The sequence below is a fragment of the Podarcis muralis genome, chromosome 6 (genome assembly GCF_964188315.1).
Source record: "Podarcis muralis chromosome 6, rPodMur119.hap1.1, whole genome shotgun sequence".
NCBI classification, from domain to species: Eukaryota; Metazoa; Chordata; class Lepidosauria; order Squamata; family Lacertidae; genus Podarcis; species Podarcis muralis.
In genome coordinates this window covers 45,318,275-45,338,809 of record NC_135660.1, presented here as the reverse complement: position 1 = coordinate 45,338,809, position 20,535 = coordinate 45,318,275, and the positions used below count along the sequence as shown (strand labels likewise).

Here is a 20,535-nt window from a genome sequence, read left to right as displayed (position 1 = left end):
TTAAATCGCCTTTTTAACAAATTCAACTACAAGTAAAAACAAAAACAAAAAAACCATTGCATTTTGCTATGAATGTTTCATGAACCAATGCACAAGTAACCTCATCCCTCCACCTTTGTGCTGCTTTTGTATGTACTGAATATAGTATCCAAAGAGGCACATGTGACAGATATGTGTGCAATGGATTCTAGCAGTTCTCCCTATTGAACTCCTAGGTCAATTTTACATTGTCTGTAACATACAGGTATTGACTACATATAACATTTGATACTGTTCCAAATAAATGGCGAAACTCCTATGCTAACAATGATGTTTAAATCATAAGGGTGGAGACATCTACACCACATAATTGTTTTTTCATTATATTTTCTTTGCTCCTATCTAAGGTTACTATTTTCATTGCACATGGCTGTTTTTTATTTTAAAAAACTTTTCAGTGCTAAATAATATAAAAATACATCTACTGTTGAGGCATCTTATGGTGATACATCTTTTTTTCAAAGTAAGACTGCAGACATCACTGGAGACCAAGAAATACCAACCTTATTTCCTCCAACTAAATAAATAGTATTTACCTCTTTTTTCCTGTTTTTCAGCATGTTCTGAAATTTGGACAATTCTTTCTCTTGTTCTGCTTTGATGCGTTTTGCTTCATCACGTAAGCGATTTGTATGTTCCTGTTCCAAACGCTCTATTGTCTGTTTCTGCTGTTTTTCCAGGTTTTCAATCTCCTGGTCATATTGCCGCTTCTTGCTCTGAAAAATAATTCCATTAAATTTTATATTTACCCATTGTTGAATTTGATGGGTTTGAGGCAGGGCAGAGGAAGTCTGCACAAGTAACAATTGCCTATGCTTTTCAGTTCCTAGATTTTCTAACTGTTTGAAAAGGCACTACCTGGGTTTTTCTGCCACTATGAAGCACAAAAATACTTTTAAAACCCCATAGAAATTCTTCAAAACTCAGAATCAGAAGTGGAACTAATTGTTATTGCACAGAGTTTAAAAAAAAATGTCAGAACTCTTATCTTCTCACTGGGACTGATACTATAAAGTTTATTTCCTTCTTGAACACAAACAAACACATGGTGAAGTGATCTGAAATTCAGCTCTTGAGAATCTAATATTTGGAACTCAACATACGTAAACTATTTTGTTAAGGGTATAGTGGTTAAGCTTTGTTTTGTATGCAATCTTTAATACAGGAGCCTGTTTCAGATATAATAGGGAGTATTTTTCTCTGTCCAATGAATGAGCAGATCCCCCAATACATGGAACACTTTTGCAAGTAAAGTTTTTTTTTATTATCCACTGCAAAGGGGAAAAAAATTGCACTTGGGGCTAGAAGATCACAGTGTTTTGGTTACCACAGTCTACTACAGAAAGGCAAAGATCATGAACTGGGCCTCTGAAATTATTTTGAGATATTTTCTACAGTTGTCAAAGTATGCAACAGCTTCCTCTTCTGTACAGCAATCCTGGAAAGCTGCATTCACTACCTACAAGTAGAAAATAAATGTTTCTAACCTGCAAGGGTAAGAAGTGGCCACATTCTGCCAATTCTAGTACTGACCATGCCTTAACAAGACACTCTCAAGGTAAACAATGCAGCGCTTCACTGCCTTTTTCACTGTTGGCAGCCAGTGACTACATGCAATACATAAGATGAAATGTGGCAACAAGGGCAAGGATATACCTAGAATGACTTCTAGGCTGCTTACATTAAGTAAATTAACTCAAAATAAGGGGCCTGCAAAATGTGGGTGCAAGGAAATCAAACCTTACCGTCATTTCTTGTTCAAAGCGCCTGAACATCTGCTCTCTTTGTTGTAAAAGTTTATTACTAAGCTGCTGTTGAGCTCGCTGCTCTTCTTTTTGTAGAAGTCGTAACTCTCTTAATTCTTGACGCCTGGTAGTAAGGAGAATGGAAGCAGTATTGCAGGGGAGAAAGAAACAGACCAAGTTCAGAATTCTGCATCAGTATACAGTGTAGATGCATTGGGGGGCTGTGCAGAAACAAACATCTGCATTTAATATATTATTTATTAAATTTCTTTACTGTCCTTCATCCGAGGATTACAGGGCAGTTTACAGTATAAAAACACAAAAATGCACAACATAGTAACAAACAAAAACAATACTCCCCTACTGGGCCATAGATTGTTTAATTAGACAAAGGCCTGGGAGAAGAGGAATGTTTTTGCCTGGCATCTAAAAATATGTAATGAAGGTGCCATGTAAGAGATGGGGAGAGAATACCACAACCAGGGAGCCAACACAGAAAAGGCCCATTCTCGTGCTGTTACCCGCCAGACCTCTCATAGAGAAGGCACACAAAGAAGGGCCTCAGATGATGATATCATGGTCTGGATTGATTCATACGTTATTTAAAAGGACAACATGAATTTTGTTAAATATAATCAAACCACAGTAAGTTATTAAAAACAAGCATGAGAAAAATTGTTTTAATTCAGAGAAGAAATCCTCTGTCAATAAGAATGGGTATTTTCAAACTCACCGAAGATATCGTAATTCTTCGCTTTTAGAATCACTTTCTGTTACAATTTTAGAGGTAGTCACACTTACTTCCACACCATCAACAACAAATTTGCGAGTTTTCTTTAATGTTTTCTTGTGTCTTTTAGTTTCCTGAATAAAAGATCATGCATTATTTCTGTGCTGCATAAAGCATACCTGTCCAACCTTTACTTATTTTTGAAAGAACCCAAAGCCTGCAAGTTCAAAGATTTCAGTTTCAAATCAACAGAATTAGATACTCAATTTCTTTATTTAATTCTGTTTCTTTTCACAAGAAGAGCAAAGATGGACTCTATAAGGTATGTTTTTAAAGAAGAATTCATTTCTTCAACTGAGCATTTTGGACCAGTATACTACTGAATATACAGACAAGGCTGAAGTAAAGTAATCATCTGAATAACTGCTACATATGCAACCTACCTTCACTTTTACAAAAGTAACCAAGAACAGAAAGATAATTCAAACCTATTTTCAAGCTGTTAATTCAGAAGTATATACTTATAATTTCAATGTAATTTACTCTCTACTATGGACATATAGGGTAACAGCCTTAAAATTCTTATTCTGCATGAATTCAGGAACCCTCACTTAAATTTGTAGATATCTAGTTATAAACATAAAATATATTATATAGTGTGTATGTTAAAAATGTAAAGGTACCCCTGACCGTTAGGTCCAGTTGTGGATGACTCTGGGGTTGTGCGCTCATCTCGCTCTATAGGCCGAGGGAGCTGGCGTTTGACCGCAGACAGCTTCCGGGTCATGTGGCCAGCATGACTAAGCTGCTTCTGGCAAACCAGAGCAGCGCCCTGAAATGCCGTTTACCTTCCCGCTGGAGCGGTACCTATTGATCTACTTGCACTTTGACGTGCTTTTGAACTGCTAGGTGGGCAGGAGCTGGGACTGAACAACGGCAGCTCACCCCGTCATGGGGATTTGAACCGCCGACCTTCCAATCAGCAAGCCCTAGGCTCTGTGGTTTAGACCACAGCGCCACCCCGCATCCCTCTAGTGTGTATGTTACACACTGCCTATATTAAGGCTAGCTAACATTTTTTGCTCAAGGGCCACATTAATATTTAACTACCCCTCTGAGGGTCATGGTATACACATGCACTATCATACAGCTCACATATGGACCAAACACACATGCACCACCACATACCATGCTCACCAGTTCTATACACAACTCTCTCGTTCTCTTACACACACATAAACACTCAGTATTTCCAGCCTTTCTTATTCCAGCACTGGTGCAGTAAAGGCTGGAAACCCAGCCTTTTATTTTGCACCTACCCCTGTGCTGGAGTGGAGGAATACGCTGCCTTTTGTTCTTAAAAAGCAGGCAGAGAGCTTCATCTCTGATCTTAGTCTTGGGCTTAGAATGGAGACAGAATCCCAAATTTTCTGATTTTATCTCATACCTTTAAGATCCTATCTAAAGAACAGATAGAGAAATTTTATCTCCTGATCAGATTCAGAGACAAGCTGTGGAGGCTAGTGAGCCACTTCCTATGGGTTGGTGGGGCAAATCCAGTGCATGGGCTGCAAGCTAGCTACCCTGATCTGTATCTCTTATGTTATTAATAGAATTGTTGACTCTTACTTGTAAAGATATTGATCCACTCTCCTTGTTTTTAGTGAGGAAACTGGAAATGGACAAGTTCAAATCAATGCTGCTGTTGTCAGCAGTGGAACCTCTGCCTGAATCTGTATCATTTTCTTTAGTGCTTTCAGAATCAACATGATGCGAGTTTTCAACACTATCCTGATTGCCAGATTTATCTTCTGCCTCATTTTCTGCAGAGCTAATGCTAATATTGGGTACCGGAGACACCTCATGTTCATGCATCTGCTTGGCTGCAGAATCTTCAATCTTATTTTCAACTGGCAAGCCACTGGAAACTGCTGGTTGGTCTGTGTCCATTTGTACATTATTATGCTTCTCCTCAGCTCTGTTTTCTACTTTATGATCAGGTTCTGCAATTTTATCCCCTGGTGCAATATTGCTTTCCTCAGTTCTTGCCTCTTCAGTATGTTTTTTGTCTGCTGGCTTATGCTCAATGTTGTCTGCTCTTTCTGAAACACTGACCTCTGTTTCCTTTGTGCTGCTTGTCTTCTTTGAATCGTCATTGTATCCCTCAACTAACTGCTGATCAGAATCTACCACTTTCCCCATTTCTGAGACTTTCTCAGAAGCATCCTCAGCCAGGCTCTCTGATGGCTCCTGAGCATTTTCAAGCACTTTATCTACATCAGTGACCAGATTGTTGCCAGTACTGTCAATCTCTTGTGGACTACTGGTACCTTCTTTTATTTGCTTCTGTGGTTCATCAGCTGTCTCAGCTATGACCTTCACCTGTGATTCCTCAGTACCTGCAGTAACTTCATTTTTCTGACTTTCGGCCTCTTTCAGATCAGCCTCTTTACATTTGTCATCCCCTTGCAATTCCTCAGCCTCTTTAATTCCTTCGGTAGGCTTTGTCTCTTCCATTTCATTTTCTTGGAGGTTTGTGGTACTTTCTTCTGTCACACCAGTTGCTTTAGAGACTGCATCTATAATTTCTGCACTGCTGCCTCCATCATCAGGAATTGTTTCTTGTTTGTTTTCAACCGTTGATTCATTTGTGAAGTCCTTTCCTTCCTCTGTTTTTAGACTGGGCTCAACATTAGTTTCAGATAATACTGTGCCAATTTTCTTTTCCTCTTTCTGTGACTCTGTGTTTTCACTTAATCTTGAATTTTCAATTGTCTTCTCAGTCTTCTTCGCTTCCTCATCTTCATGGAGCAATGCAGATCCATTCTTCAGTTTTTCAGTGTCTTCTTGTATGGTGCCACTTGTGCTTGCAGTGTATTTCTCCTTTTCACTTTTGTCAGGAGTCACACTTGTTTTTTCACCTTCAGGTGCACTGGTACTAATCTGTTCTGTGGATGAACGCTCTGTTTTTTCAGAAACAGATTCCAGAATACTAGCATTCTGTGAAAGTTTATCCTCTTCGGAGCTGGCAATGCTGAGGTCAGATGAGGCTCGTTTACTTGCAGGTAACTGCTAAAATAGACACACACAAAACTGATTAGCTATACAATGCAGTAATAAAGAAATAATGCTATCAAAGTTTTATATCAACCAATGGGGAATTTAATTGTAATGGGGATCATTTAGGAGCTTCCACACTAAATTGATAAGTATCTTGCCCATTCCAAATTAACCTGTTTTTATAACCTTTCATATTCAATAGTCACGTAGTAGTAGTAGTAATAATAATAATAATAATAGGTTGGGGTGCACTGTAATAGTAATAATCCTTCAACCCCGTTCCCCCTTTTATATTTAGAGCAATATAAGCAACACTTTTATTTGGTCAATAACTTTTTCTTTTTGCAAATATAGTGGGCAAATGCAGATAACCTCTTGTGTGAGGAAAGTTCCCTGTCCTCAGTCTCCTCAGATGCACCCCCCTATCATTCTAGAAGGTCCCTTGACCCTGTGGAGTGGTTCTCCAAGGGGTATAAAGCTGCTACAGCTGGGAGGTATTAGGTGGCTAAATTTGCTAGTACAAACAGAACTCAGCTCATGGTTCTCTGGATCTAGTCTTCATATTTATTTAAATTCTGGAAGCTCAAGGAGACAATTTATTCAAACATGTAAACTTACAACTTAAGTCTGAGTAATGATGGTGTTCTGTAATCTATATGCACTGATGATTGAGAAGTTATTCCATTACTATAATATTGCAGAATATATTTAGTATGCTTTAAACTGTGTTCTCAGCCAAGGAAATCCTTTGCTGGCAAACCACTAATGTGAAGTCTTCTGTTGACCAGGGCAGAAGTGACCTGTTCCTTTTTCCTCCCTACTGTGGATTTTCCTAATTTACTGTACTGATGGGAGGGGGAGAAGTAACCACTGACTCCAGAGCTGGCAGAGGTTTTATCTTATCTGGGACACGCTGGAGGAATGGGAGGATCCCATGGTCCTCCTCTCGCTAGAACACTAACTATAGAGGACTAATGGCAACAGAGATTTCTTCTGCCACAAAGGGGCCTTTGACTGTGGCTCTCCCTTCTCTGACCATGGAAACAGTTCCATGGCATCCTAAGGAAGCTTACATTTACTTACTTTGCATTTTACATTGGCATCTTAAAGAAAATTGTGTTATGCAACAGAAAGCGTCAGGACATCTTATAAAAGGCAATTAGCATTGTATCCCTAAGCTCAATTACATGAAAGATCAATGGAAATGAATACAATTCATAGCTGTAAACTGCAGCACAAGTTAAAATATTTTTGATATATTTATTTTAACTTACCAGAGAATTTTCAGTTTCTTCCTCTTCTTCCTCCTCTTTCCCATCTTCTACTTCCTCTGTAACTTCAGCCTTTGCTTCTGCAATCAGTTCTCTGACTGGTTTATTAGAAGTTACAGTAACAAATGGATGCTGTTTAAAAAGGCATATTATCAGTTAATCAAAATTAAAAACCATTTAATAGCAACATATTTTATCACTTAGGGCCAGGTTATGGTCTTTTTTGTATCCAACTCAAAATAAAAAATAGAACACTTAAAGGAAAATTTATACTGCTTACAACTTTTTTCTGTGCTATTTGTTCTTCTTTTTTCAAGTCTAAGATCATTTACATTTATTTATTTGAAATTTTGCATGGCTGAATCTAAGAGTGTTTCTCTGGCAGATTATCTTTGCCTGGCCCCATTTCAGAACTCTTTATTTTTAAATCTAATGCATTTTAGATGGGAACATAAATGTAGAAACATGAAACCAAGTCAAATTCATTCTATTACATTTATTTAGGTTAGCTCCTTGTAAACTATGAAGGAGATTGCAGCTTCTGAAATACCAGGCAGTAATAAGCAAGGGCTGGAATCCAGAGGACCTATGCATAACCAAGATCTGGATATACTTTTGTCAGAATGTCTGTCTTCTCCCTAGAACCATCCAAGTGCTCTTTAAATTCTCAAGCTCCCTTAGACATGAGAGCTTCTCATGATAATACCAGTGGTAAGGGAGAAGAGTAACAGCACAGTTTACCAATGGGTGCATGCTATTCACTCACTTCCCCAATGCCCTCTTCTAAAGATCTGCATGCCTACGTTACCAGCTACTTTTAAAATCCAAAGCATAGCTGTTTGGACTAGCCCCCAGTGTCTCACCATCCCCCTTCCTTGGGAGCAGTGCAAAGGGGATTGCAGACCTGTCATCTTTTGGAATTGCTGCTTCGAGGAGCAGCTGAAAGGGGAGGTGGGGGGGCACTGCTCAAAGTGATGTCTGAAAAGGCTTTCCTTGCCCTTCATGTTGGAAAAGTTTAAGGAACCCAAGCAGAGCCCTCTTTGCTTGTGCTTAGCTGCTTTCTTTTCAGCTGAGTTTGGGGATGGGGGACAGAGACTGCAGGGAGGATAGTTTTAAAATTTCCTCACAGTATTCTTTTCATTCCATCCTGCTGATAGGGAAAGGTTGTGTGAATATACTTGTCTGTCTGCCTCTGTGGTGCATGTTGGATATATCTACGGTGTATGCATATGCATGTTTGCAAAAGAGTGTAGAGTTGCCCTGTTTGTCACTAGCATATGGCTCCTGGAAAACTGGCATTTTATTTATTTTATGTTGCTTTTAGTATTTTTTTATTGCAAGCACTGCAGTTTTTAAAACACAAGTTATTTGCTGCTTTTATCATTCTCTGGCTAGAAAAGTGGGGTATTAACCAGTTGGTGCCGACTCCTAACTCTCTGGTGACCAATGGCAAATGGGAATGTTCTAAATAAAGTTAAAACATACAAAGATTGAAAATTTAGCAGACTTTTAAAATAGTTCCTGTTTTAAATTATTTATATAAATGCACTCAATAAAATATCATGACTCAATAGACACTTCGTTCTTCCTACCTGTAGAAGCTCAGCAGTGTTCCACCTGGCATCTACATTTTTTTCCAAACATTTCCTTAAGAAGTCTTTGAAGTCAGCAGACCTGCATAAAAGAAGCTGAACTCAATAAATGCTATACATTCAGTACAACATACAAATTGAGTGATGACATCCATGTCATCAGAAGTATATAATGACTGTCACATAAAAATAATTTTAGTACCTTCTATTTCTTGCCTGCTACCTCTCGTAAGATCCACAGTACACTGTTAATAAGCTATTATACGAGAAACGTGCTAAGAGGAAGGCACGCTCGGCAAATCCACACCGTGATCAACTCCCGCCTGGGAACCAATGTCCCCAACTGTGGAAGGATGTGTGGATCCAGAATTGGCCTCCACAGTCACTTACGGACTCATTGTTAAAACTGTGTTTATGGAAGACAATCTTACTTGGCTATGAGTGATCGCCAAAGAAGAAGATGATACTTCAAATCATTTTAATGAAGATTGATGTCCAAGACTATTGTACTATTTTATTTCCATAGCACCACTATCTGCATCCTCATCTTGAGGCAAGCTCATTCTCCTCCAGTGATGTATACCTATATTTAACTGATAGCTAGCCTAATTAATATCCAGCTAAGCTTGAAATGCCTATTTGCTTCTGAGGGGAAACAACATTTAACTCTTGAGGCCTAGGTGTGCTTTTTTGCCAACTGACAATCTTAAAAATTAAGACAGCTTTATTATTTTGTACATAGGTATTATTCTTGAAAAATAAAAATATACCATAAAATAAAATAAAATAGAATAATCACCATTTTGAAGGTTGTGCCAACGATGGTGGTTCCGACTTTGCTATTTTCAGAAGAACACGCATTGGATTCAATTCATGATGAGGTGGTTCTATTTCAGCCATTTCTATTAAAGTGACACCTAAAGACCAAACATCAGCCTTGTAATCATAAGGCCTGTCTTTAGAGGTCTCACACATTACTACTTCAGGAGCCATCCTGGGATAGAAAGCAAAAAAGAAAAGATTTTTAAAGATCTATTATCTGTAGTAAGTGGTATTTCCAACAGCGAGAAGAAATATATCCAAGGGGCAATATCTAACCAAGTTAAATGGAAATAATCAACATCAACAGAGGAGAGCCACTGAAATAAATGTATATAAATTACTTTAAACCATTGCTTCCAATAGGTCAGAGTATGACTAATCTTACATATAAATTAAGGTTAATAAAACCAGTAAATGCTCCAAAAAAACCAGTATTATCATTTTGTTTACTATACTTGATTTTTTTAGATATTTTTTTTTTAATAAAATGCAATATGCTGCACTCAGCATAAAACAGTACAAAAACTGAACACATACCAATATGGAGTACCAATGAAAGAATCTCGTCTTTGTATTGTCCTTGTATTTTTAGCAGACACTCCAAAATCCGCTTCAAACAAATGAGGAGAAAACATTACAGTCACTCATACCAATATACACTTTTACTTCAAACAGTGTCATTTATGTAAAAACATGTACAACATCACTCATTAGTCAAGAATATTCAACAGGTTTACAACAAAAAATATATGAATTAATAGAGGGGATTAAGCTCATGTGTGATGAGAGCATAGTTTAACCTAGTGAGTAAATCTGTGACAAGTGAGGCACAGGTAGGGGCATGACTTCTTTTCACTTCAGGCTGAACTCCCAATCTGGAAGCTTGTACCTCCAATAGTATTGAGCTTCCTGGGCACTCTTTGCCAAAAGAATCACTTTAATCATGTATATTTGCATTGGTTTTATAAATCATTGAATGTTACTATAATGACAAAGATTCATTTTCTTGGGGTTCAAGAAGACAGAAAAATAGATGAGGTTTGTAGAAGTTTATATTTATAATGGAATAACCAATATGCTCTGTGAACACTTAACTGATATAGTTATGCATTTTAATTATATGATTATATCGCATAATATTTTGATATAAAAATCAGAGGGAAAGGGCATAAAAGTCCGCATCAACAGAAATATGAAGGGAATTTATTCTACAAGTTACTAGTAGCAAAGATGAGTACCCCCAATAAGCACTAAGCTGTTGTACCCACTAACGTCATGAATGCTTAGTAAAATGTAACACAACAATGCAGTTCCACCTGAAGCCACACAATGGAAATGGGCTACTTCACAATACGCGGTTAGAAAAATATTTAGGAATTTTGACGGAAATCTGCTTGCCCGATGTAATTATTTTCCTTTCCTTCCACCCTGGGTTATTCTGGGCATTCTCCCAAACCTCCAGAGTGGATTTGGGGAAGGCTTGGAGATATGTGGGGGAAGGAGAGCCCTGCTGCATTAGCAGGAGTCCTTGTGCTGACTTCTGCTTATGAACTGGACTACAGTGGTACCTTGGGTTACAAACTTAATCCGTTCTGGAGGTCCGTTCTTAAGACCAAAGCATTCTTAAACTGAGGCACGCGCTTTCCCTAATGAGACCTACTTCCGGTATTGCAGTTTGTTGTACGAAGCGTTCGTTAACAGGACTGTTTGTAGACCGAGGTACCACTGTAGTTTAATCTGGCCCTATGAATTTAAGAAGCCAGTTTGCCAATACTGAAACGTTCTGCCTAAAGATGCAAATCATAAACAGAGTTGAGGAGGAAGCTGTTCCTCAGTTTAAGTCAATAGTTTCAATCTGGGAAGAAAAGAAATGTATGTCCATTCCTTAATCCCCACACATTCATGTGGATTTCCTAAAATGGCCTTTAAACACCTCAATGGGCTAAGTTATGACCAAACACCAAGCAGCCACCACAAAAAGCAGGGGTGAAAGGCAGACACTGCCCTGAAGATCTAAGCTCAAACTATTTTTAAAGATTTATTGTGAGAATTAAATAAAGCTATATATAATAATCTAAAAGGAGCCAAATAATCCAATGAAACAAATTACAGCACAACGGAAGGCATTTGCTTGCTGGTACAAACATTCAAAATGCTGGAACTCAATAGGCACATCTTATTCCTTAAGACTAAAGTAAGTACTTCGGCATTCAATGCATAATTTACATATTGACTCCACCTCCCACAGTATGTACTGAAAGACAAGTACAAACAATTGTTTAAAAGTTGGATTAAAAATATATTGCTCCTATAAGGACATAACAGTCCTGATGGATTAAGCCCAAAGACCCATGTAGTACAGCATTTTCATCTTACAACGGCCAACCAGATGCCTACGAGAAACCTGCAAAGAGACACTGAGTGTAACAGTGCTCTCCTCACTTGACTTGTGATTCCCAGCAACTGGTATTCAGAGGCATGCCATTCATATTATCTCAGTGGTTGTTGCTTCTGACCAATCAAGGAATCCTATTCAGTGGACAGCTGGCATTTTTATTTTCCCACATGGAAACCTTAGCCGATATGATGGGGTTTCTTGGCATGGCACCTGACCATGAAGAAGCAACAGCCACATTGTAAGGGTAGGATATGATTGAACCTTATCTGTGACTGCCAGATGCTGGGGTTTAAAAAACAGGCAATGGATATTGATAGCATGCCTTGATTATAATCTTCCCCAAGCATTTGGTAGGTCAGTATAATATGAAGAAATGGTCTAGCTATGTAGATCATTTATCTGAACAAGTACAGGCTTTTTAAAGTGTTTCTATGTGTGTCCCAAAAAACATACCATGTCAGGCTTTAAGAAACATTACAGTGTTCAGTACAAGTATTACAATAGGCCCACCCATTCACTCTGAAATCCAAAGGAAGTTTGTCAAATGTAATTACAATAATTACTTAAATTGTTTATTTTCCAGGGCAACAAAACTTACTTATACCAGCTGGAAAATAATACATCATGAAATCTCTTTTCATCCAAGTTAAATTTTTAAAAGAGGAATACTCACCTAGCTTAATGTCTCCATCCAATGTGAAAAGAATATTGCCAGCTTTTAGATCTCGATGAATGATCTTATTTTCATGCAGATAGTGGAGCGCCTCAAGTGTCTGCCTGCAAACTACCCTGATCTGTGGCTCGGTTAGTGGCCGCTCAAGTTCTACAAGAAAAGCATACTCTCAGAATATAAAAAACATCATTTGCAGATTGCATTGATTCACATTTTTAATAAACATTTGCTTCAACCTCATAAGTCTTAAAAGCTGATCAAACGGGATTCTCCAACCTAGTGTTGATTATATGTGTTTGACTACAGCTCTTATCATTCCCCCAGTCACCTTGGCCACTGGAGTGAACAACTTGTAGTTCAACACATTAGGAGGGTACGAGGTTGGAGAAAGCTAATGTAGAAGCCACAGTGTGAAGAAATATAAAGAAGCACCACGAAGAATCAAAACAAAAATGAGAACAGGCTCTGGTGCTTACTGGTCACATGACTTTTATTATAGTTCTATGTGTTTTGGAATGAATAGTCCTTGCAAGCTCCTGAAATTATCACCCTAGCTATTCATTCCAGACACAGAGAGAATAAACCTGTTCAAAGTTGGTTGTTAAGTTCAGACTTTCCAAACAAGTACCTTAAAGTACTTACAAGCTTTTCAAGTTCCTGAAGGAGTATTTCAGAAACAGAGAGCTAAAATAAAAGTCTTGCAACACTAAGCAGTGGAACCTGTTTTCTTTGTTTTAATGTAAATGCTATGTCATAGATATTTATATCCACAATAGTTCAAATGCTGTCTTGTTTTTCATTTTGCAGCATTGCTGAATCATGATACTTGTGTGTACGTGTATGTTTGCTACTAAATACATTAAAATAAAACAGTTTAACTATAGATTTAATTATATATAAAATGTGTCCAGAAAATATATTAAACCAGGCATGGGCAACCTTTACCCCTCACCCCCCAATGTTGCTGAACCACAACTCCCATCATCCCCAGCAAGAATGATCAATAGCCAATGATGGATAATTCAGCAACATTTGGAGGGTCAAGGGATCCCCATACTCTGTGGTGAGCAATCAATTTCTTCCAAGATTCAAAGTGCTGCTACAGCACCCATAAAATACTTTTGAGGTTTTTTTTGTTTAAGATGTTCAAATTCAATCAGATTCAAGCATAACAAAATTCTAAAAATTAGCAGAATTCCTACACTGTGAAAAAATATGTCCCACTGTTTTCCAAACTATTTTTTTATCTGGAGCACATTTCTCACATATCAGAACTGGCAACACACTTTCTTTTACACCTGAATTCTTTTATCTTATACACCCGTCAAAATGGAGGTGGCTGAGAGTGAAATAAGGGAGGTGCTGCAGAAGGAACAGTACTATTAAAGTTCCATAAATTATTCTGGGCTCTAGCTTTCTCATCAAAGCTAAAATGAGAGATAAGAATGGCCTATTGGGGAAGTTCAAGAAGTCCTGCTGCTCTGGTAACTAGGATGAAGTAACACTCTTTTGGGGGTTTTACTGTGGTTTTCAAGAGGTCTTGAAATGAACTCCTTTAGTGAGATCAGAAACTACTCTTCCCTTAAGGCCTTTCTTAGGAGTGACAAAAGTTTTTTATTTTGGAAGGATTTTAACTACTAAATTAATTCCTAGGGTAGATTTGGTAAGTAGTGTCTTTTGTGTTAAATGTATACAAATGTTTAAAATCACAAGGACCGCCCGTCCCCAAATGAACCAACCTGAACTCTGCAATCCTCATTTGAGGCCCTTTTTTGCGTGCTTCTTCCATGAGAGGTCTGAAGGGTGGCAACACAGAGTGGGCCTTTTCTGCAGCGGCTCCCTGCTTGTGGAGGGAGGCTCACCTAGTGCCTTTGTTACGTACCTTTCGGCACCAAGCAAAACATTCCCCTTCTCCCAGGCCTTTTGCTAATTAAACAATCTGTGGCCTTTTAAACTGTGTGTGGTGTGGTGTGGTTATTGTTATTTTGTATGCTATGTTTTTTGTGTTTTTATATTGTAAACCACCCCATGATCCTCAGATGAAGGGCAGTGCAGAAAATAGATAAATAGATAGACAGACAGATAGATTTTGGTACACAGTATAACCAAACTGTTAATATGCAAAATTGTAGCTTTCTTTTGCAAAACATAATATTGTACTTGCCCAACATTACTGCATCTACAGCACCACCAGCACAGAATTCAATCAGGATCTGCATATAAAAAATAAAATAATCTATTTTTAAACTTCCAAGTATTGAGATTTAACTTTGGCTAGTTAGAGCACAGAAGATAAATCAAAACTCCCCTAACCAAGGACTCAGCTAGATGGGTAAAGAAAAAGCTATTTTATGTGTTATATATGTGATATAACATTGTGCCACCAGATGGCGCTGTGGAGTCCCACTTTTCTCTACCTGTTTTCCCTGTTTAAATTTACAATACATTTAACTGAAACACTCAAGTGTATCAACATTTTGAGGCTTCTGATGTTTGACTAATCAGTCACTCTCTCCTTTCCTCTTTGGGTTGTGAATGTTTGTTGATGACAAAAGATGGCAGGCTTTTACTGGCCATATTGCTTGCTTTCATTTATAGAAATGAAGAACTCTGCATCTGATATTTAGTAAGCATCAACAATAGGAAACCTAGCATTTTGTTACTGTTACAATGTGTGGGCACACAATGAAAAACACTGCAATTCCTGTCCCAGCCCAACCCTCAAACACTCTTCCTAGGGAGGCTATATGCTTAAATCAAATTGAGCAATGCTTATGGGCAGAACTGTCTATACCAGGGTGGGGAACCTCAGGCCCACCAGCTGAATGTGGCCCCCAAGCCTCTTATCTGGTCCTCAGGACTTTCTCTAGGTCTCACACCCCTCCCCTACTGGTCTAGAATTCTAAGATTTAACAAATTGACCTTATAATATGCAACTCCCCCATTAGCTAAAATTTTAAGAAGGCAACAGACTTTGGAGGGGGGAAATTCCACGAAAATTCTGGAAACCCGGGATTGAGGCTTATACCCCCATGATTTTCTGAATGTAGTAAGCCACAGTAAACAAAGTGTGGCCTGCCTAGTGTAGGTCAGGCTCTCTGTGTATCTCTCCCCCACTTAGGGGGGTAAAGGGGACCCCTGACCGTTAAGTCCAGCCGCGGATAACTCTGGGGTTGTGGTGCTCATCTCTTTTTACTGGCTGAGGGAGCTGGTGTACAGCTTCCGGGTCATGTGGCCAGCATGACTAAGCCGCTTCTGATGAACCAGAGCAGCACACAGAAACACCGTTTACCTTCCCCCTTGAGCGGTACCTATTTATCTACTTGCACTTGACGTGCTTTCAAACTGCTAGGTGGGCAATAGCTGGGACCGAACAACGGGAGCTCACCCCGTTGCGGGGATTCGAACCGCCAACCTTCTGATCGGCAGGCCCTAGGCTCAGTGGTTTAGACCACAGCGCTACCCGCCCACCTGTCAGTTGGTGAAAATGATCTGTTCCTTTCACCTAGGCTGGCAAAAATAAAAGCCCAATCCATCACATTTGAGAGCATAAAGATTTTTGCAATGAAAGGGCAAGATATTTTTGCAATGAAAGGGCAAGACTCTTAAATAAATATATAAATTTAAAGTAAAACATCTTATTTTATGAATTAAGATCTCTAGCAAAAGCTTTTGCCTTAACAGCATGCATATTTAGGTCTAAAGTTACACTCCAGAAGGTTTAAGCACCCTTTCCTCTACTGTCAACAAACTGTACATATGCAAACAAAAAGTACCGTATTTTTCGGACTATTGGACGCACCGGTCCATAGGACGCACCTAGATTTGGGGGGGGGGGAAATAAAGGCAAAAAAATTTATTCCCCCCCCGCCAGGCGCGGGGCTGGGGCGGGGAAGCCCGAGCTTCCCCCTCCCCCAGAACGGGACCCAGAGCCATGCCGAAGCTGCGCGCAGCTTTGGCATCGCTCTGGGAGCTTGCGGGGCTGGGGGAGGAGGAAGCCTTCCGCCAGCCTCCAAACCATGTCGGGAGACAGCGGGATGGCGCGCTGCGCCTCTCCCGCTGTCCCCCGAGTTTGCGGGGCTGGGCCAGCCTTCTAACCAAGTCGGGGGACAGCGGGAAGGGCGCGCTGCGCCCCTGCCGCTGTCTCCCGAGTTTGCGGGGCTGGCGACGGGGAGGAGCAGGCTTCTCCCCCCGCCAGCCTTCTAGACAAGTCGGGGGACAGCGGGAAAGGCGCGCTGCGCCTCTCCCGCTGTCCCCCGAGTTTGCGGGGCTGGCAACGGGGAGGAGCAGGCTTCTCCCCCCGCCAGCCTTCTAGACAAGTCGGGGGACAGCGGGAAGGGCGCGCTGCGCCTCTCCCGCTGTCCCCCGAGCTTGTGGGGCTGGCGGTGGGGCTCTCCTGAAGCCTGGAGGTTGTGGGGCTGGTGGGGGGGAGAAGCAGGCTTGCTCCTCCCACCCCCAGCCTCCAGATCAGGTCGGGGAATAGCGGGATGGCGGAGCGCCGCCATCCCGCTATTCCACGACCTGATCTGGAGGTTGTGGGGCTGGGGGGGGGAGAAGCAGGCTTGCTTCTCCCACCCCCAGCCTCCAGATCAGGTCGGGGAATAGCGGGATGGCGGAGCGCCGCCATCCCGCTATTCCCCGACCTGATCTGGAGGTTGTGGGGCTGGGGGGGGGAGAAGCAGGCTTGCTCCTCCCACCCCCAGCCTCCAGATCAGGTCGGGGAATAGCGGGATGGCGGAGCGCCGCCATCCCGCTATTCCCCGACCTGATCTGGAAGTTGTGGGGCTGGGGGGGGGGGGAGAAGCAGGCTTGCTCCTCCCACCCCCAGCCTCCAGATCAGGTCGGGGAATAGCGGGATGGCGGAGCGCCGCCATCCCGCTATTCCCCGACCTGATCTGGAGGTTGTGGGGCTGGGGGGGGAGAAGCAGGCTTGCTTCTCCCACCCCCAGCCTCCAGATCAGGTCGGGGAATAGCGGGATGGCGGAGCGCCGCCATCCCGCTATTCCCCGACCTGATCTGGAAGTTGTGGGGCTGGGGGGGGGGGAGAAGCAGGCTTGCTCCTCCCACCCCCAGCCTCCAGATCAGGTCGGGGAATAGCGGGATGGCAGAGCGCCGCCATCCCGCTATTCCCCGACCTGATCTGGAGGTTGTGGGGATGGTGGGGGGGAGAAGCAGGCTTGCTTCTCTCACCCCCAGCCTCCAGATCAGGTCGGGGAATAGCGGGATGGCGGAGCGCCGCCATCCCGCTATTTCCCGACCTGATCTGGAGGTTGTGGGGCTGGGGGGGGGGGAGAAGCAGGCTTGCTCCTCCCACCCCCAGCCTCCAGATCAGGTCGGGGAATAGCGGGATGGCGGCGCTTCGCCATCCCCCTATCCCCCGAGCTTGTGGGGCGGGGGGGGGGAGAAGCAGGCTTGCTTCTCCCCCCGCCAGCCTCCAGATCAGGTCGGGGAATAGCGGGGTGGCGGCTCTGCGCCTCCCCGCTGTCCCCAGCTTTTGGGTGCAGGCTGCTGCCCGCAAGCCTTGCGAGCCCGCGGGACATCCCGCCGGGCTTGCAAGACTTGGGATAGCTTCCTGAAGCCTGGAGAGCGAGAGGGGTCGGTGCGCACGGACCCCTCTCGCTCTCCAGGCTTCAGCAAAAGCCTGCATTCGCACCATAGGACGCACACACATTTCCCCTTCATTTTTGGAGGGGAAAAAGTGCGTCCTATAGTGCGAAAAATACGGTACTAATTAAACACCCATATTGTACTGAAGTATTGTTTTGTCAAGTCATAAAGACACTGTAATTTCACATCTTCTCCTAAAGTACAAGCTCTGAACAACAGCAAATACCTACCCAAAGGTTGTTTTCATAATAAAAGGCATCTAGAAGTTTGACAATGTTAGGATGATCACAGGATGCTAGGATATCAATTTCAACCATGTAGTCTTCAAGTTCTTCCTCAGATTTAGTATCAATCACCTTTGCAGCAGCAAGCACATTTGTTTCTTTGTTCTGAGCCTGGAAAATACATTGAAACAAAATTCTGGTGAGTTTTTTTACTTGTTCCAATTTATATAACTTTATAAGCACTTCCCCATCTTCAACAGACTCTACAAAGAAGCATTAACATTGTAAAATGTCTATGTTTTAATTGCCCTCTAATTCATTGTCTCATCTCTCATCCAGCTTTTACTGTTACTGGACTCTTTGGGGAGTGGGGAAAACAGTCCACAAGTTGATTCCTTCCTGCATTACTAAAGCACCTGAAGGCAACAAAAAGAAGGGGAGGGTGATAAACAACAGAAAACTTTAAGGTAATATTACACACTGCTTAAGTCTTCCACATCTGAATGTGGAGGTATGTTCTTGTTTCTGGTTAATCCTAGACGAATTGCATATGAAAGTAGCAACCCACATAATATGTAAGACCTAAGACACAAAGTACACCTTTGTCTCCTGTAGAGGTTTAAACACATCCACAAGTAAAAAAATGACACACAAGGTGAAGGCAAAACTGTGAACTAGTGTGATGTTCTACATCACTGATAAACACACACACAGAGACACAGGTTGCCAAATACAGGCCAGGAAACAAGTCAACAAAGTTGTGAGGATACAACCAGGAAGAAATGCCACCAATAAAATCGGAAATACTCAACTTCTTGGGTTTTTTGTTGTTGTTAGGGGGTGGATATTGTAAAGCATGATGGCATTAACATGGTGTCAGGCTAAATGCAGCGTTTCATTGTGCATTCTGTGGGCTTTGGCTCTCTTGTGGGCTTCATCTGTCTTCATGGCTATTACATGCCTCTACTGTTTTGAGTGCCGTTTCCATATCAACCACTTCAGCATTAGCAACAGACTACCCAGCGTATTTGTTGCGGTTCTTTTCCTTCCTCCCAGACATGGTTACTTACAACCCACAAAGTTATATATACAAAACTGGCAATAACCTGAAGCATTTAAAGCAGTTTGGATTTCTTTCATCTCATGTATTAATTTGCCTATGGAGGGCATTAAGCCAAAGTGTCCTAGAATTCCTTTTGGAAAGATTTGTTGACATAAACTTGACTTTTACCTTGCCATATCCTTGATTATTATGGAAGTGAATCTTCCGCTCCTCTCCCCTATCTTTGCATGTAAATTTCCTGTATGTGACAATGTTATTCTGTTATATTGACTTTTTTATTAGTGTGCATATTTATGTATATCTTTAAAACAAATACACACTTGTCTGGTTAAGAATATTATTTCCCTCACATTTCCAGTAGTTCCATGGGCCTTATTCACATTTTCTAAGCTAAAATGAAACACACCTCATTTTTACCTTTTATATCAAGGGAATCAGTGGAACAAACAAACAAAAGTTGTACATTTGCAAGAGCTGTCAAAACAGCAGCAAATGATTCAGGTTCACCTTTAAATGTGAACATCAGTTGCAAAGTTAAAGGTTTGGAGAGCTGGAGTGTTGGAAAGACTAACTGGGCTGTGAGTTTGAATGGATGGAAAACTATTTATTTACTTATTTGCTTACTTGCTTGTTTGGCACCCAGGGCAGATGTCCTGTCACAACCCTGGCCTATTGTGACATGGAACAGATCAACCACCAAAGCAAAATTCCATATTTTCCCGTGTATTAGATGAGGTTTTTTGACTCAAAAATAGTGTCAAAAAACTGGGGTTGTCCTATACACAGATAGTGGCGTGGGGGGGGGGGGGAGCTACGCGCTGCCAGCCAGCCAGCTAGATGGCGGGCACGCAACTCCCCCCCAATACCGCTGTGGGAGGCACGTGCTCAGGGGAGCATTTCCCGCAGCTGCATTGAGGGGAAGCTGCATGTGCCAGTCAGCTGTTTGATGGCCCACGCTCTAGGGAGCTTCCTGCCCACAGTGGCATGGGGGGAGCGGCTGCCCACTTTGCCAACCCCCAGCAACAGCCCTGCTGGGGTGATGGCACAAGTGCAATTTCCCCTTTAAAAAGCTCAACAACTTTGGGCCATCTCCCCTCATTTTCTTTAAAGTTAGTCCCCCAAAATACGGGGCATCTTATACATGCAGGCATCTTATACATGGAAAAATACGGTAACATGGAAAAGGAGACATAGTAATTCCACACACTTAACATAAGTCAACTGTGTGATGCAGTAGCAGCGAAAGGGGTGGGGTGGGGGGAAAAGGTAATGCTATTCTAGGCTGTATCAACAGAAGTATAATGTCCAGAT

At 41.5% G+C, this 20,535-nt stretch overlaps 1 protein-coding gene across 4 annotated transcripts in view; it reads right to left on the bottom strand.

Annotated features, from left to right (window-relative positions):
* SLK (STE20 like kinase) overlaps positions 1-20,535 on the bottom strand; it is a 55,265-nt gene that overhangs the window by 20,930 nt on the left and 13,800 nt on the right. For 3 of the 4 annotated variants that reach the window (XR_013393189.1, XM_028730354.2, XM_028730351.2), the window contains exons 3-13: positions 18,168-18,332; positions 14,495-14,543; positions 12,331-12,480; positions 9,797-9,869; positions 9,237-9,431; positions 8,438-8,519; positions 6,849-6,977; positions 4,144-5,586; positions 2,518-2,648; positions 1,785-1,908; positions 576-755 (exon numbers count right to left, since the gene is read on the bottom strand). Coding sequence is in view for 3 of the 4 variants with exons in the window: in XM_028730354.2 (XP_028586187.2) it covers positions 576-755; positions 1,785-1,908; positions 2,518-2,648; positions 4,144-5,586; positions 6,849-6,977; positions 8,438-8,519; positions 9,237-9,431; positions 9,797-9,869; positions 12,331-12,480; positions 14,495-14,543; positions 18,168-18,332 (2,721 nt within the window). In the remaining variant the exon portion in view is untranslated. The remainder of the gene's footprint in view (positions 1-575; positions 756-1,784; positions 1,909-2,517; positions 2,649-4,143; positions 5,587-6,848; positions 6,978-8,437; positions 8,520-9,236; positions 9,432-9,796; positions 9,870-12,330; positions 12,481-14,494; positions 14,544-18,167; positions 18,333-20,535) is intronic. The other variant, XM_028730352.2, reaches the window with a different exon arrangement.